We start from the raw sequence: 18,632 nt of genomic DNA on the forward strand, positions 1-18,632 counted from the left end.
GTGTTCTAACCTGAATTGCTTCCAGGGGAAGCAGGTACACATTAGACGTGATGATAAACATTCTCTAATAACCACAGAAATACATATTGAATACATTTCCATGTATGCATAAATAGTGTTTATTTTCCAGCATGTTAAGTTTGCACGCCCAACTGTGGGAAGCCTGCCCTCGGCAGCCTGCCTTCTGGAGTGTTTCTGAAAACCAGCAGCCCATTGGCACTGTCCCAGCTGAGCAGGGGGAAAGGCAGTCAGCCTTTCGCTCTCATGCCACCATGGGCCTGCTCTGAGTCAGGGCTTTGCTGGCCAGGAGCCTGGGGAACCACCCCGCCCTCTTCAGTCTTCAGCTTCCAGGTTTTGGGCTGGTTTGAAAAACCTTAGCGCTTTGACTAGAGATCAGATACAGGCATGTTGTTTATATGAACTCAGTCATTAGGGGACATCGGAGAAAAGAATACCTGGCTTTTGGGCTGCTTCTGCAAGGGCCATTGATGTGGAATAATAATCTGATGCATGAGATGCAAGCAAGACTGAGTATCTGTGACTGACTCTAAAGATGGGTAAGCACCAATAGATTTCTCAGGTCAATTCTTTCCTTTGAATTGTTGAGGACAGGACTGGAGATGATTAGCGTGAAATGGAGGATGGAGTGACTCAACGATTTTAAACTGTGCAGTCGTCCTGACATTAACTAAAAACATTTGGGTCAGGCAAAAGCTGCCTAAAATAGAACAGCTTTTGCAGGCTTACTGAAAACAAAGCTTAGAAAGCCCTAGAAAAAGAATGCACAGGGAAAGGTTTTTGAAAGGACAAAAAAAGGTATCACCTTTTGCCTCGTGATGGAGTGAGTTGAGCTAGAAGACGCTGCACATCCTTTTATAATTTTGGTTTTCAAATGTGCAGTGTCGCAGGGACCACTTGTTTAGCCACAATAGCTACTACAGGATTCCAAAAGCTCATAATATGACACATGCCAGAGGAAATTATATAGATTTGATGTTCAGAAAGCATATTAAAAGGCTTGCAAATGTATTTAGTCTGCTGTGTAAAGCCTAAAGACTTATTTAAGTCAACATGTGACTGATGGTAGATTTTGATTGTTGATTCATACTGCCTCATGATAATGATAAACATGAATAAGACACAGGCAAAACCTAAAACAAGGATCATGTTACACATAGAGAATTCATATGGAACGTGATACAAGTGAGGAAGTCAGATTAAGAATCTCATGCATATAAATTACAGGAAAATTCAGTGCTAAGTGCTAAAGTAAAAATCACTTCAGAATCATGTTTTTCCTACCCAGTGTTCACTGGTGTCACCTCACTAGCATAGGGATCACTTCTGCACTCAGGCACATGTGCACAGTTTTGAAATTCATTTAATTAATAATCTCTTCTAAAATTTAAAATAGGCAAATGGTTTACAATGGATAAAAAATAATCCCATCACTTATTCAAGATGAAAAAAAACATGCCTTCTCATCCCAGAACACTGACTTACAAAATTCTTGGGTTCCAGGCACTTCCACTACCAGAGGAAATCCACCCAAATAATGAAAATGGTCAGTAACCAACACCTCATAAAATGCCTCCTCCTTCTGCATCACAGGTGAATTCCATACCAGCCCACCTGATTGATGCTTTGATTCAAGGTATCTTACTACTTAAGGTACTAAAGGTGTTCTACTGTTCAATATTAAAATTCCCTACTTCACCTATCTTCAGGTTCTGATAATGCCTAGAATTAACTAGTCTGGATGTGCTGAGCAAGTATTTTTCTAATCTTTGAGGCTTGCCAGGTTAACAGACCTGGACTGCCTTTACCTATGTCAACTGCCAGATGTTCCTGAAGCCCGTCTAATTGACAAAATCGAACAAAACATTGTGAGGGAAGGAGGTGGCAGTGCTGCCATCTGTCCATTTGTCCAGTAGCTCTTTACTATGGCATAATTACAGTGATCTTGCATATGCTGACTCCCACAAGAGGGCATTTGAGAGCAAGCTTTGATTTAAGAGAGAGAGAGATAGAGATATTTTTTTCTTTATCTTTCTCAGGAGCTGCTTCTCTCTGTCTGCCTGTCTTACTCAGAGTAAGGGAAACTCCATGCAGCAGGTTGCAAAGCTGCCAGTACTCAGGTGCTCACCCTTTTAACAATAAAGTCTGCACTTGGGAGCAGAAGCTGCAAGAAGACTCCCTGCTCCTCTCAGGACTCTCAGTTGTTTTGGGTGTTCCTGTCCTGCTGGCTTTCCTCAGGAGGAGATTGTTGCTCCCTCCATCCAGGCCTGCTCCCTGCCACATGTATGGTGCTGCCTCTTCCCAGCTCTGCTCCTAGGGAAGGAACAAGCTCCTCAGGCTGGAGAGGGCTCCACTGCCTGTGGAGCACCACAGCCAAGGCCATTTGAACAGGCAGCTGTCTCCCTCCTGTCCAACACTGCCCTTCCAGCAGAGCGCTCAAGCACAAGGCATGCGAAACCAAACCAGCATGATGCTGCCTGGCATGGCACTACTAAATGGCAAGACAAGCAAACAACTACACCTAAGACAGTTTTTGTACATGACCAGCTCAGATGCTAAAACTAAAGTTTATTTGGAAATGCCTTTTAACATGCTAAGAAAACAAAAATGCATTTGAAAAAAATTGAAAAGGAAAAAATCAGCCCTGTACATTTACTGGACTTTTTCAAATTTCATTTCGTTGATCAAGTCTCCTCAGAAAAATACAAGATGTGATCAACAGGGAGTTAGCCGATCTGTTGATGAACTTTCTAACTTGTGCCTCTGTGTAGTCAGAGCTAACTGTTGTAGCCCAGTAAAGATGATGTCTGCCCTCAGCAGGGGGAGGCCCTGGCTGTGCAACTGACCCGGCAGTGCAGAGGCTCAGCCTTGCCATGGCCTGAGCTGGGTGTCACTGGTTTAACCCCTGTGCTGGGGCCAGTGACTGCTGCCTCCCATGCCCCAGCTTCAGCTCTGGGGATGGCCCCTCTGGGGAGGGGTGACACCCCTTCCTGCCGCTGTTTGACAAAGCATAGCCCTTGGTGTGCATGGGGCTGGGTGGACTGGGGGCCACTGCCAGACTGCAGCTGTCAGTGCAGGAAAAGGATACAGGCTGGATGAGAAAAGTGTATAAAAATTACCCCAGCTGGACCGCTGACTAAGGAAGAAGAAACCCCCACCAGGAACATAATCTTTCTCTTGGGAAAGGACTCAAGATGCTAATGACTAAGGCCTGAACTCCCCCGCTCCTTCCTGAGAAGACTGAAACTGTCACCTGTAGGACCCAGAGGGACGCTGGAAAGTTGAACATAACACCAAAGAAAATGGGTAGATATAAATAAGTTTTCCAGTATAAAAATTTTGACTGTACTGTTAATAGCACTTTTCTACATTCATTATATAATATGGATTTCTACATTGCTTAATTATTAACTGGATAAACAAAAAATTCCTATATATACACTATGTTTCCTATTGCCCTTAAAAAGATTTTGAGTGTATCATTATTATTATGGCAATATCTTCTTGGGCGATTTACATCAGTCCTAGAACTCAGAAGGATATGGAACATTCTTTTAGCACTGTTTGCTTTTCTTAGAAGATAGAAGCTCAAATATTCAGTATTTTGCATCAAAGAGTCTCTCTAGGGAGGTTGAAGCAGTTGTTGGAAGGCCTGGAGAGAGCAGACCTAATGACATCCACAATGGCTGACTGTGCATTTATTATACAAACGGCATGAGCACAGATGAAAATATTCAATGTAATCTGGAGGATCCTTATCCCCACTTCCAATTCCAGTCAGTAGACTGGCTGATTTGTTTTCTTGTGGGAACTGTCCTGTTTCACAAAAAAAGCCAATATGAAGTGACATCAATACCACATTCATGATGAAAAGTCTCTCACACCGGAAATGCAGGAGAAAACAGAGCCTTTTCCTAATGGCCTATTATGCAGTCATGTGAACTTCTATGGCTTCAACATAGGCCTCGAGGTATCCATTAAAATCTGCCCATAAATCACTGGTAGCTGTTTTACTGTTGACACATCTTGACTCCTTTTTGTCTTGGAATGAACAGATATGTTATTGGCAAACTGTTTGCCTCAGTATGAATCTAGGATAAAATGTTCCTCCTAAGGAGAACATACCCTGTTCCAGACCGCCTTGGTGACATCCACACATTAGTTTGTATTTCTGGTTCTGTAATGTGGATTCCATCATATCCCAAAGTAGTGTAGCTGTATTTTGAAAGGAACAGCTTTTCCTGCATTCCGTAGTTCAAACTGACTGACTGCAACCTACTACAGAAAAGTTAGATGTTTTCCATTTTGATCCTTGCAGTATAGCAGTAAGTTTTTAAGCTCCTTCTTTTAAAATTGTTGCATTAAAAATGCTTCTATTTATATGAACAAATATTTTGTAATCACCTCCATTATTTTCATGATTGACACAAAATAGGTATATACTATGCAAACTCATGACAGCAAAGCCAGTTATCAAAGAAAGAAGGTGAATATGATCTTGAAGGAAATAGAGCACATCTCAGTTTTGTAATGCTGAATAATATTAGAATATGTTGGCACGAATCAAGCGAAATCACAGACGTCTGTGGGAACTGCAACTATTATCACTTTCACAGATTCTAAATCTCCGAGTATCATCTTACATTCCTTATGTCCCATCTGCCTATTTTTAACCATTGACAAAATATGTATGAAGTGCTCCCAAAATGGATGTCACTGGTGTTACTATCAACCTGAAATGCTTTATTTACTTCTAACTTAATTTTGCCTCCTCGTCCTTCACTGCTCTACTTGCTTCTTTACCCTTTCATTTCTCCACAATAGATCTCTCTCAGTTTTTTCTTTCCTCTCCATTGGTCACCGCAGATTTTGAGCTCTCCGTACATACCTGTTTGGCTTTTTATTACAACAGCCACTAACTGTGTATGATTTCTGAGACTGCCACTGCTTGCCTTCCTGTTACCACTTATGACTAATGCTGCTCTATTTGTCTCTCTGAAATCAGCAGCTGAAAGTCAGTGTGTTCCAGTCCCTGACATCACAGCATATTAGTTGCTAAGATGGCATATTTTTAGGGACAGTTTTATTGATTTCCCCATGATCCTGTTAGCTGCTTCTGGCAGAAAGCAGGGCCATGAATACTGCTCCTGATGCAAGAGCTATTTTCTTAAACCTGTTAGACACACAAATAATTGTGCAATTTACAAGCTATTTATCATTAGGATCTGATGGTATCTTTCTTGAAGAGAACAAGTGTCCTCTTGCTAAAATTGTATTCTAATTTCTATCTCAATCACATATGGCTGTGATACGATCCTCTGAAGACAAACAGCATCAGCTATAGCTATCATTGCTCACCTATTTTTCATAGACTAGGCGTTTTTTGAACACTTTTTTTCTAGGCAAAATACAGTTTTGCTTTCCATCAATTAATCAAACAGCATACATACTGCCTTCAATTTTTATCATATTAGTAGGTAAATTAAAGCAAATTATCAATAGCACAGAACACTGAGTTGAATTTATTTTTATTAATGCTAAAACACTGAACAAAATGCAATTAAAAAGAGTTTGTTTTAATTTCAGAAAAGGAAATAAAAAGTTTAACTATTTGATGTCTTTTCCAGAGTTAAAATAAAACTTACCAGTGAATCCTGGAGGACAAACACAACTGTAGTCTGCAACCAGGTCTAAACAAGTTGAATTGCTTTTACAGAAGCCATAAGTGCACTCATCAAAGTTGATTTCACAGTTCAGACCTTCAAATCCTTGGTTGGAAAAAAACAAAGAGCCATGTATTATTCATCTATATCTATGCCTTCTTTTCTAAAGCATGTCTTTCGGTCCCTTTTCTAAAAAAATAGATTGTTTTCAATCTGCTCTTGTAATAAAATTATCTTGAAGTCTTACTGAAAGATCTTTCTAAAAGCTTTTTCTGCTCTGTCATTAATAGGAAAATACATTTGACCATCAAATATACTTTAAATGAGCTAATAATTGAAAGAACAAATGTAGGATTCAGTATTTTCATTAATCTAATCTAGTTGAACTTTTTGTTTAGCAGAGACTTAAGAATCTATATATCTTCTGCCATTTTGAGAACATTGCAGACAAAGATATAAGTGATGCTGGGATTTGGACATCTGATTATAGTTTTAAAAATCAGCTCTCAAATAGTTACTGCTCTACTTTTTCTCTATCTGTTTCTTGTATCATAGTGACTTTTAGCAAACTCAGAAGACCAAGAGTGGTTTTTTGTACTTGAAATTGCTGGAGAATCTCCACTCCAATATCTGACATTTTACGCTCTTGTAAATGTATTCTAATTCATGGTCATGCTACAAAATGACTATCATTAGTGCTGTCACAGGCCATGGCTGCAGGAAGACCATGACTAATGCTAAGCTATCAGCACCCTCAGTGCAAGGCATATTCCCGTAATTTCTCAAACTGACCATGGAACCAATTTCCACTGATTCCTAAGTCATAAAACTTTAGAATTACCCTTCGTTCATTAATAATGTATACAGTAGCAGTTCTCATTTGCATTTAGAGTTTAATCAGAGCCATGTCTCACAGGTAACAAGTAAACCACAAAATTATCAATGTGGATACCAAGATTTATTTTTCTGTAAGCTGGTCAGGCAGACTAAACAGCAGAATGATCTTTTCCAAGCTTAATTTTCAACTGCCTTCCAATATCTGTTTTGGCTTCTAATTTAAACTAACTAATGACAGAGGCTGTACTTATGAGAAGTGTTTGTAGCAATTTGATCTTTTGTGATGAGTTTCTGAACTTACCATCACCACTAGAATGCTTGTATTAATATATAAATACCTGAAATATTGTAAGCTATGAAATCAACTCACCATCAGTCTGTACTTACAAAATAGTACTATCTGAAGATTAAAATCAAACAAGTGTAAGAAAGTTTAAAACGCAGAAACAAAGTACCAGCTTATAAATCACAATCTCGACTTTGTTTTTAACTAAAAATCCAATTTAAAAAACCATACAAATATTCTGAAGAAACCCATTTGTGAAAGTATCTCAGAAACACACTGTAATTTTAAATGTTTTAAAGCATTTTAGTTTTTCCTTTAACTACGTTTTTCTTGAAACCAGTCATTTGTTCATACACTTCTGATAACACTGAGCAATATGCATTTTTAAAGAAACAGACCAAAAGTGCTGAAAATCACATTGTTTTTCTCTATGAAAGCTTTAATAAATTTTTGTACTGAGGATCTATTACAGTCATTATTATGGCCATTGTAATTTGCTTGCTATGCCCAGTCACAAAGCTGCAAGTTAGTACATCAGGATAAAATATTTTCTTTGTAAGTTTATTGATTACATTTTCTGTGGATTTCACATACTGCACATTTGTGTTTTCTCCACTCCTTCAGACTTTGCTAAAATCATGAGGTTTTGTCTGAAAAAAGTAGCACTTACAAGTATATCTTTCTCCATTCTTTATGAGCGTGCTTGTTTTATTTGGTGTCTTGGTGGACAAAGATGCAAATGAGACTTCAGAAAAGAATGAATAACTTTCATAGAAAGGAAATTTTAACAATGGTTTTGAAGACTGTCAAGAAGATGTTTTGCAGGCTGCAGGCAATTTTGAAAATTGTCAAAGATAATAAAAATAAAATATTTTGAACAACTTACCTTCAGGGCAAAAACAATCATAGCTGTTGACATCATTCTGACAGACAGCACCATTCAAGCAGGGAGCTGAATCACACTCATTCATTTCTATTTCACAGTACTGGCCTGAAAAACCTGCAAAGAAAGCAAGATAAGCTTTGATTTTCATCATCTTTATGTGTGCTATTAACATGAAACTTTTATTCCAACTGTTATTCTGTAATTAAGACCAAGAGGTGTTACCATCCATATTCCCCTGAAAAAAGAAGCTGGAAGTCAGAGCTTCTGTATTTTATTTGCAAAGAATTAAATTTCACTCATTTCTTATTCAATATTACAAATACATGTCTTTATTGCTGGAATAAAGCAATAAATGAAGTAGGAAGTACTTCCAGAAAGTAAGAAGCCATTCATAGCGCTATGCAAACAATATACAGATTTTCAAGTGTTTTACTTGTATTAGAGTCACTTTAGTATTTTTATGATACCTTTTTTGAATTTTGAATTTAATATAAGAGAGAGTACATCAATTATCTGTTATCCATTGTCTGGTACTTTCTGCTGTGGAGGGGAGCAGTAAAAGTACAGAGTACAAATACATTGAGGCATAACAAATCACATGTCATACGAGTCAGGTCTTCAGCATGTGTAAAGTGCACAGCTTAATTACAGTAGATGAGGATGCTGTATATGTTACTAAAAGAAGGAAACTAGACATCATTAAAATAAAAATTCCAAAGACTAGTGAAACTGACAAAAGGAAAGGGTAACTCGATTTCTCATTTCTTACAGGTACTTTGACATACTGTACTGGGTGCAGGTGCTCAGTGCTGGCAGCGGGGGCTGCAGGGCGGCCTCTGTGAGGAGAGGCCGGGGCTGCCCCGTGCCGGACACAGCCGGTTCCAGCTGGCTCCAACCGACCCCCTGCAGGGCATGGCTGAGCCCCGCAGCCACGGTGGTGGTGCCTCGGGGAAACATATTTAAGAAAGGGCAAAACACAGCACAGGTAGAGTGAGGACTAAAGGGGAAAAAAGAGTGAGAAACAATCCTGCGAGCACCAAGGCCAGAGAAGAAGGAGGGGAGGAGGTGCTCCAGGTGCCTGTGGAGAGGACCATGCCAGAGCAGATAGCCACACTGCTGCCCGTGGAGGACCCTATGTGGGAGCAGGTGGATGTGCCCTGAAGGAACTGTGGCCCATGGAGAGCCCACACAGGGGGAGAGGAAAAGTGTGAGGAGGAAGGAGCAGCAGAGAGGAGCTGCTATGGACTGACCACAACCCCCCATTCCCCATCCCCCTGCGCTGCTTGGGGTGGGGAGAAGGTAGAGGAGTAGGGAATGAAGGCATAAAGTTGGGCCCTGGGAAAACAATGTGGATGGGGAAGGTGTTGTTTTAATTTTTCTTTGTTTCTCACTATGCAAACCTACATTACTTGGCAATAAATTAAACCGATTTTCCCCAATTTGAGTCTGTTTTACCTGTGACAGTAACTGGTAAGTGATCTCCCTGTCTTTATCTCGACACGTTAGCTTTTCATCTTTTCTTCTCCCCTCATGCTGATGAGAAGGCAGACTGAGAGAGTGGCTGGGTGGGGGTCTGAAAGCCAGCCAAGGTCAACCCACCACACATCTATAGTTTTGTTCTATGTTAATTCCAAATATCACCACTAATCTTTGCACAAACATTAGCACGTTCAGTTTGATTGGAAGAACAAAATAAATCATATCTTCGTTGTTACTAAAATAAAAAAAAAAAAAGTAAAATGAAGGTGTTCCTGTTGAATGTTTTTCTTCTCTTCTGTTCAGTTTCTTTCCATGTACCTTAGAGTAATTATTTGAACTGTGAAAAATCATTCTTTTTTATATTAGGTACCCAGGACATGAATTGCAAAAGATGTATAATGCCACACTGTTACAGATGTTTATTTATGTAACGCAAAAAAATCCCATTTTTTAAATTTTCTTAAAGAATGATTTTTAAAACTACCAAATAAAAATAAATCAATAAATTAAAACAATTGTATATGTTGGGAAAGACAGATGATTTTTACATCTTTCCTTCCTATTTTTATATAATCTTTAAAGTCCCTCAACCTTATCTCATTTAGAAAACAAATTCAAAAGCCTTCAGAATCATCATGAAATGTCAAACTATGATGCATTTGTGAATACCAGAAAAAAATAATTTGTATAGAGTTGATATTTGTGTCAGCAAAATAACAACAAATGCAGATAAATAATGGAGTGTCCCAGCGTGATCAATGTGTGAGTTCCTTTCCCTCTTTCTTGCAGAATATATTTATGAATTCTACTATACGGTTGAGTTCTCACATAAGATACAGAGCACAACCTGCACAGAATACAAGACAAGTCAGATATCAGACATGCTTTCAAAGAATGTCCTTTTCAGTCTTGTCTTAGACTGAACTTTTTTAGAAGGCACCAAACAATGATCACTATTTGGATTGTTCTGGATTATTTGATATCATATATTTCACATGATTCTACCTAACTATCAAAGAAAATGTAGGTAATCAGTAGTAGTTAATATATTGATAGTAGAGGGTGCAAATCATGCAGATTAATATGAGGTAAACTGTAATTCCTGTGTTCATTTCACAGATCTTATAATTTACCAGCATTGCTAGCCATGCTGTTATATTTGGAAATACGATTAGTCCTTACTTTTTGAGAGGATACATTACTAAACATTAATGATGAAAGTATCATCCAGGGAATAGATTTTTGGTTAAGAATACATTTTTCCCAAAGGCTTTCTTCCTGAAGTGAATCATTGTTTCCACTTGCAGATGTAATAAAAGAAAAAGAAGCAGCGCTGTTCAGGTTGAAGCATTGTTAAGATCACACCAGGGAACTCCACGCTGTGCCTTCCAGGTTAGTTTTTTGTCACTCTGTTGCATTGTGGAACAGGCCTCAATAAACTAGGTTGTCCCCACTTGTCCTAAGTTCCAATGAACTTTATTTTCCCACCGCTTGGATATTTCATAACAGACTTCATTTTCCAAAAAGTGGAAGTATTGTAAAATTATTATACAGCATTCAAGTCCTGAACTAAATTTGTCTAATTTAGCTTTCACTACTAATTGTTTCCTCATTAATTGGTTATCTTTACTCATACATATCTTTACTGTTGATTCCATTTTATACACTATTTTAAATGTAGCCTTTAAGCCCATATTCAAAATAAAAAGTAAACTAAGATTTGAAATATTTGGATGCAACTGTGCTCCCAGGAAGAACACAGCATTGGAGCAAGCTAAATATTGCACTAACCTTTCGTGCAGGCTCAAATACACATCTATGTCCAGTTCATTTCAGTTGAGAGTAGGTGAGCTTTCTCACCTTTGACCTTTTCCCACCCCACATGCACTGTTTCACTATCAAAATTGCCAGCCAGGTTATCTTTCTTGAAAATGAAAAACCTACGGCAAGGTATTATGAAATGTAGACTGCCAAACTGCAGGGGCTACCAGTGTAGATACTTGTAATGTGAATGTTTGGACCATAAAATACAGGACCATAAAATAGGTTCCAGCATGAAAAGTGCTGGTCACCTTTTTAATGCCCTCCTCATTAACATGTCTGTTGGCAAAGGTGTCCTTGAACTGCTCTTTCAGATAAACCTGTCTCTTCCCAGCAGTCTCATTCCTCAAACAGGGTCCTATGGTCATGGGGACAAAACCCTGTGTGTGACACCTCCTACAGAACCAGGAACTGGCATAACATGATGTTTCTGCCTCTCTTTTTGATCTATCACCTGGAATCAAGCATGCTTGCTGTCCCTGTATGTTATGATATTGATCTTGTCATCATAGTCATCCTTAGCTCAATAAGAAAATAACTCAGAGATTTAACCAAATTGATCCTTGGTGAAGTTTTCCTCAGGACAGGGTCCACTGTCCCTACGTGCCAGTAGTCTCTGTCTTCACTATTCTTTCAGGTTTTCTCTAAATTAGACTTCTTTACCTTAGTTAACCCTTCTGGCTTATTTGCAGGGGATGTGGAAAAGAACTGGTTTCCCTTCTCTTTGTAGATTTTTAAATACCTTGATTTTTTTATGTACATATCATGACTGATGTTTCCACTCAGTCTTCTGTTGCTTAAAAAAAACCCCCAAACAAACACTTTCTTCCACATTTCCTTATAGGTCTTGTTCATTAGATCTCTGATGTGTCAAGTTCCTGTCTTTTCTGTTCCTGTACTCATGTATAATACAGTATTCTAACTCAGGCTGTAATGTGCAGTGTATCCTTACATATTACACTTCTCAGAACAATATTTGTTATATTTTTACAACTGTGTGATGTTTGTGAATCATGTCTAGCTTAAATCACCTATAGCTCTCAAATTGCCCTCTGCAGAACTACAATCTAAATAGTGTTTCACATTTTTTATTTGTGCAGTTTATTCCTGCATAGGTATAGTCTTTACACCCATGTATATTCTTAGATTGTAGATTCTTAGATCTCTTAGTGAGATTATATCACTCAAACACAAACGAGAATTGCAAATTCTCACTGCTTGAAAGAGTGCAACAAATGTTAATATCTTCTTCTGAAGTATTTTTAGTATGAAGCCATTGACTAATGTTTTTTTTTGTGGTCTTCTAAAGCACAGAACATTTTTTGTTGAACTGAGTCTTTGCTAGTCATTGTCCAATTTATGTTTGCATAGTTGGTAATTTCGAAGGGTTGTTTTTTGTATATTTCATATTGGCCTACTTTTTATTTTTTTATTTTATGTCATCTATCATAACACCTTTGTATTCTTCCAGAAATAGAGCTTTGAATATCACAAAATCAAACTTGTTTAAACTGCTAAAATTGGGAATTATATGTGACATGTTTGATGATCTAATTGCTGAGATAATTGCTGTTTTAACATTTGGCCACTATCACTGGCCATTGTAAGGAAAGAAAAAAAGAAACTCAAAACAATCAAATATCCCAGTCCAAGTCCACTTGTAGTCACAAGTGATTTCATATGTAAGCACTAATGTTAGGAAGTGTGTGTCTCCAAACCTTTCTAGTAATGATCACTAGCTGGAAAGAAACACAACAGTCAGCAGGTGACCAATGTGTCTAGTTTCTACAAAACTGAAGGTTGCTTAGGAAAGTTCCTCAGATTCCTTAGGATTACGGGCCACTAACGGATCATTACATAAACGGTAACAACTCTGAAATTGTATTTTCTTTCCTGAAGATCCTCTATTTAAAAAAAAAAAGTAGCTATGGAAGAGCTTGTGTATGTCTCAATTAGGATAATTTGGCAAAAGAGCTATAGCCTATTCAAAACAGATTGACTATGCTTTTGAGCTAGCTTTGAACTTACTAGACCTGATATGGATGGCACACAGAATAGCTACAGCAGGTCACACCTCTGAGTCACAGAATCACAGAATCACAGAATCACAGAATCATATAGGTTGGAAAAGACCTTTAAGATCATCTAGTCCAACCATAAACCTAACACTGCCAAAACCACCACTACACCATGTCTCTAAGCACCTCATCCAAACGTCCTTTAAATACCTCCAGGGATGGCGACTCAACCGCTTCCCTGGGCAGCCTGTTCCAATGCTTGATAACCCTTTCAGTGAAGAAAAATTTCCTAAGATCCAGTCTAAACCTCCCCTGGCACAACTTGAGGCCATTTCCTCTTGTCCTATCACTTGTTACTTGGGAGAAGAGACCGACCCCCACCTCTCTACAACCTCCTTTCAGGTAGTTGAAGAGAGCGATAAGGTCTCCCCTCAGCCTCCTTTTCTCCAGGCTAAACAGTCCCAGCTCCCTCAGCCTCTCCTCATAAGACTTCTGCTCCAGACCCTTCACCAGCTTCGTTGCCCTTCTCTGTACACGCTCCAGCACCTCAATATCCCTCTTGTAGTGGGGGGCCCAAAACTGAACCCAGTATTTGAGGTGCGGCCTCACCAGTGCCGAGTACAGGGCACAATCACTTCCCTAGTCCTGCTGGCCACGCTATTTTTGATACAAGCCAGGATGCCATTGGCTTTCTTGGCCGCCTGGGCACACTGCTGGCTCATATTCAGGCGGCTGTCAACAAACACCCCCAGGTCCTTCTCTGCCAGGCAGCTTTCCAGCCACTCTTCCCCAAGCCTGTAGCGTTGCATGGGGTTGCTGTGGCCCAAGTGCAGGACCTTGCTCTTGGCCTTGTTAAACCTCATACAATTGACCTCAGCCCATCGATCCAGCCTGTCCAGGTCCCTCTGCAGAGCCTGCCTACCCTCCAGCAGATCAACACTCCCACACAACTTGGTGTCGTCTGCAAACTTACTGAGAGTACACTCGATCCCTTCGTCCAGATCATTGATAAAGATGTTAAACAGAACTGGCCCCAACACCGAGCCCTGGGGAACACCGCTTGTGACCGGCCGCCAACCGGAGTAAACTCCATTCACCACCACTCTTTGGGCCCGGCCGTCCAGCCAGTTCTTTACCCAGCGAAGAGTAAATGGGATAGCTGCTTATATGAAGTGTCTAAGCAAGTGGTAGAACACAGGCTGAGCTCTATCCTGTGGTAACACAGTTTGCTATATACCTCGTTTAAAGATACCGTGATCTCATAGACACACAGTCACGTTTACTTCCAAGGCTAGTCCTACCCAATCTGACTCTCTTCCACTTGGGAATTCAGAATAGGCAACTTGCCTATTCTGATTTGTGTCAGCTGATAATCTTATGTCAAAGGAAAATGGAAAATAATAAAAGAAGGATGAGATTAATTGCTGTTGAAAAGACATTTTAAGAATCTTACAAACTAATAAATTTAACAGCAATGTCCTTTAATAGAACTGTTCCACAACATATCCAAATGCAGAACTGCATATTTGTTTATTCCTTATGATTTTATCATCAGAACAGTACTTTGGGACCAGATCTATAGTAAGAATATAAATAAAACCCCTCATGATGTAAAGTGGTAGCTGACAGCAATTTTATCTGTGCAATGATGGGAACATGCTCAAGTACTCAGCCTTCATATTTTATATGCAGTCCTGTATACAAAGAATTTTGCCGTAAAAAAAACTTTAAAAAAAAAGAATTGTAAAATTAGAATTAATTCACAAACTACAAGATGGGTGCTGTGGTTTCAAACTTCCAGTGGAAAACATGACAAAATGAATTAGGTTTAAAATCTGTTTTACATGACCTACCTAACTTCCTAATGAGTGAAGATATGTAAAATGATTCCTCATATTTTAAACACAATCATTTACCAATGTATTATGAGATTAAACATCATGAAAATGAAAAGCTGAGAGGCAAAATTAATTAATATAAATCCTTTATAAATTCTAGCAGACTACATACATGAATTATCACAAGTTTAGTTTTTCTTTAATTAATATAGAATTATTTGTTTAATGTATTGTAAACTGGGAGCTTTGAAGAACATATCAGATTCCCAGGGAAGTTATTAGTTGTTTCACAGGACTCATCAAAGTTCCTAATTTAAAAGTCCAGAGGAGTGAGTTTGGAGGCACACGTAGTGCCAGTTGTGACATGCTAAAATTTAGTATTTTAAGTTTTGCTACGACATCAAGTTGGCACTGCAGAAACTGCAAAACTCTGAGACCAGAGCCTTTCTCAAAGTAATAATGAGAAAGTTGTTTCTTTCTTAAGCAGCAAATATATAACTTCAAGGTTTTGTTATTTGTATCTGATGATTGATCTGCAGATACACAATCAGACATTCAGGAGGAGTTCTAACAAAATAACTCCTGCCAGCTTCAGATGATAGAATAAATGTTCAAGAAGTTAGATTGTTAAAGACAGATGGGAACCTTTATTCACTCCTTTTATAGATATACAGCTTTCTCAGAAACCATTTCAAAAATCTTTTCTCAGGGGACTGGTGGAGAACAGTTATCCAATACCTGATTTCTCAAGTCTTTCTTGTTTTATTATATTCATTGACAGGTAGAATAAAGCATTATTTCTTTAGCAGGTTTATGTTTAGTATCTTTTGCATTTCCTTCTGCATTTTCTATGAAGTTTGGCCTAAACCTTAATCATTTTCCATATGGTACGCTTGAAATGAGGAAAAATGAAACTTTTGCCATTTATTCTCTTTAAGTTAAATATTATGAGTTACTAACTAACAATTGTTATTGTCACAACTTCTTGCTGCTTTTCTTTCCTGCTAGGAGGAAGATAAGAATTCTCTGATGTCATAGAGCAAAAGAGGAGGGATGGGAAACAAAGCTGTAATGAAAAGAGATATTCCTTTAACACAGTGAGAGATAAAGAAAATTCTTCAGTAGGTTAGCTGCTGTTGTTAGCTACCAAAATGTGAAGTTACCATCACTTTTATTTCTTATAATAAGGAATCTTCATGATTTTGTCTCTTTGAACAATTCTGTATGGAAAAGATGAGAGAACACTACTGTTCTGATAATTTCTCATCTTTCACAGTTGCAATAGCCATCTTTTATCCTGTGTCCAGCAAAGGGGGGTCACCCAACTAAAAGAAAAAGAAATACATATACCAACTTATTAGAAGTGCTCAATAATGGAAGAAAAAAGGAAAGGTATTGAAGATGTCACAACATTTTTCTACAATGTGGCATTACATCGTAGGAAAAAAAAAAAGAAAAAAAAGATCTTTTTCAGACTACCAAAAGACCCACACAAATCACAAGGGAAAATTGTATCACTTTCTGAGAAGCCCTAGTTTGGAAAGCACTCCTGTTAAACTGTGAATGACAATTTTCTTCCCTACAAAGGTATTCTATATCATCACTTCCATACAGCTCACAAGAAGATGCAGAGCACAGTTTACCTCCAAAGATTAGGCAGCTGAGATCTCTTGTAAGATTTCTTTAAATAAAGATTGAAAAGAAGACCATCTGCTTCCCTCAGAATGGAGAAAATGCCAAAGACAAAGAAAGAATTAAAAATACCAGTCAGAAAAACAAAATAAGATTTTTCTTAGAAATGCAATCTGAAGATTGCCATCTCTGGAATATCATCCCAGTATAAACAGACAATGGCTTGGAATTAAGTTGGATATTGGACAGGTATCGGCAAAATTTATGGCAAGCGAAGTTGTTATGCTCTTTGTTCTATTTTCAGAGTGATAGAAAATTTCTAAGAATTCAGAGAAGCACAAGAGAATTAAAGTTGAAGTATGGGAGACAGTTAAAAGAATTCCCTAAAGGAAGGTAGAATATGTTCATATCTTACATTTATATTGTTCTAAGTTGTGACCAGGATTACTTTACCCTAATCATAACACTAGCTATACTTAAGGAATAATAACAATAACAAAATAGGAACCTGCAGTTAGGAGTAAAATAGGAAATATATTCAGACTTTCATCAAAGGGGAGGAAGTTACAGGAGAAGAAAGGAAAAGAGCTTGAAAGTGTAGTTAATCTGAAGACAAGAAATGGAAATCCCATAATTTTATAAAAGGTCCCTATATACTTGGATTAGACATGCATTAAAAAATGAAACAAACGTAACAAAAATTCTGCATCACCAAAGGGAATCAAATCAATAAACTAGAAGACCTAGCTGTCATGGTTTAACCCCAGATGGCAACTAAGCACCACACACTCACTCACTGACTCCCCCCACAGTGGGATGGGGGAGAGAATCAGAAGAATAAAAGTGAGAAAACTCGTAGGTTGAGATAAAGACAGTTTAATAGGGAAAGCAAAAGCTGCGCACACAAGCAAAGCAAAACAAGGAATTCATTCACCACTTCCCATGGGCAGGCAGGTGTTCAGCCATCTCCAGGAAAGCAGGGCTCCATCACATATAATGGTTACTTGGGAAGACAAACGCCATCACTCCAAATGTCCCCCCCTTCCTTCTTCTTCCTGCAGATTTATGTGCTGAACATGATGTCATATGGCATGGAATATCCCTTTGGTCAGTTGGGGTCAGCTGTCCCAGCTGTGTCCCCTCCCACCTTCTTGTGCACGCCCAGCCTACTTGCTGGTGGGGTGGGGTGAGAAGCAGAAAAGGCCTTGACTGTGTGTAAGCACTGCTTAACAGTAACGAAAACATCTCTGTATTATCAACACTGTTTCCAGCACAAATCCAAAACACAGCCCCATACTAGATACTATGAAGAAAATTAACTATCCCAGCCAAAACCAGCACACTAGCCAAGCTTTAACTTTTAAGCTACTGATAATATAAACTGAAGTGAGTCTGCTCATGTTTCTAATTTGTTGGGAGATAGAATCATACTACATTAGGACTGTCTGTTTTTAGCAACATTTCCAAGCTGACAGGAGCAGACAGTCTTCAGCACATCTCAATCCAATGTGCAGCTCACATTGGATTAAATCATGTGATTGGATTAAACCATGTATTAAACCATGCCCTGTGTTTCTTCAGACAGCATGGTGTTTCTTAGACAAACACAATGTTCAAAAAAATTCAAGGGTTTGGCAATATTTTATTTCTTACAAAGTCTTAAAACTGCTGTCCTTGGAACTATTAAAATAATAAGGGCATTAGAATGTGATAAAAGGATTTTAATAGCTAATTTGCTCATATCAGCATATGTCTAATATCTAAAAAATAGTTTTAAATACAATACAATTTGTATTAAGTCAGAAGATTTCTCAGTAGTAGTATAGTGTATTAATTCTTCAAGGAAAAGATCCCGCCAAAACTTATATATGTAGATATATATTTTTTTTTCTCTTCCCTATATATCTACACTTGCTGGCCACTGCCTCACAGGCTTGAATCCCATTTTCCCAAATTTATAATGGTTAACTCCACAGTAGCTGAGTCTGTGTCTGTCTGTTCCTGTATCACCGATGCAATTTTGTCCAAACATCAAGGGACAAATACGGAAACATCATCACCCAGGGCATCCCAAAACACCATCCTTCTAAGGCATGGAATCTGAGAGTTTGACCACCCTATGCTCAGAGAACAAAACAGTTACAAGCAGTGATA

General features: G+C 38.4%; 1 protein-coding gene across 1 annotated transcript in view; it reads right to left on the reverse strand.

The window, feature by feature from the left end:
• The window catches only part of EYS (eyes shut homolog), a 951,425-nt gene that overhangs the window by 680,616 nt on the left and 252,177 nt on the right, over positions 1–18,632 (reverse strand). The window contains exons 13-14 of the mRNA XM_075497152.1: positions 7,691–7,804; positions 5,664–5,786 (exon numbers count right to left, since the gene is read on the reverse strand). Coding sequence (XP_075353267.1) covers positions 5,664–5,786; positions 7,691–7,804 — 237 coding nt within the window. The remainder of the gene's footprint in view (positions 1–5,663; positions 5,787–7,690; positions 7,805–18,632) is intronic.

This window comes from Mycteria americana, chromosome 3 (assembly GCF_035582795.1).
Source record: "Mycteria americana isolate JAX WOST 10 ecotype Jacksonville Zoo and Gardens chromosome 3, USCA_MyAme_1.0, whole genome shotgun sequence".
In the NCBI taxonomy this organism is placed as follows: domain Eukaryota; kingdom Metazoa; phylum Chordata; class Aves; order Ciconiiformes; family Ciconiidae; genus Mycteria; species Mycteria americana.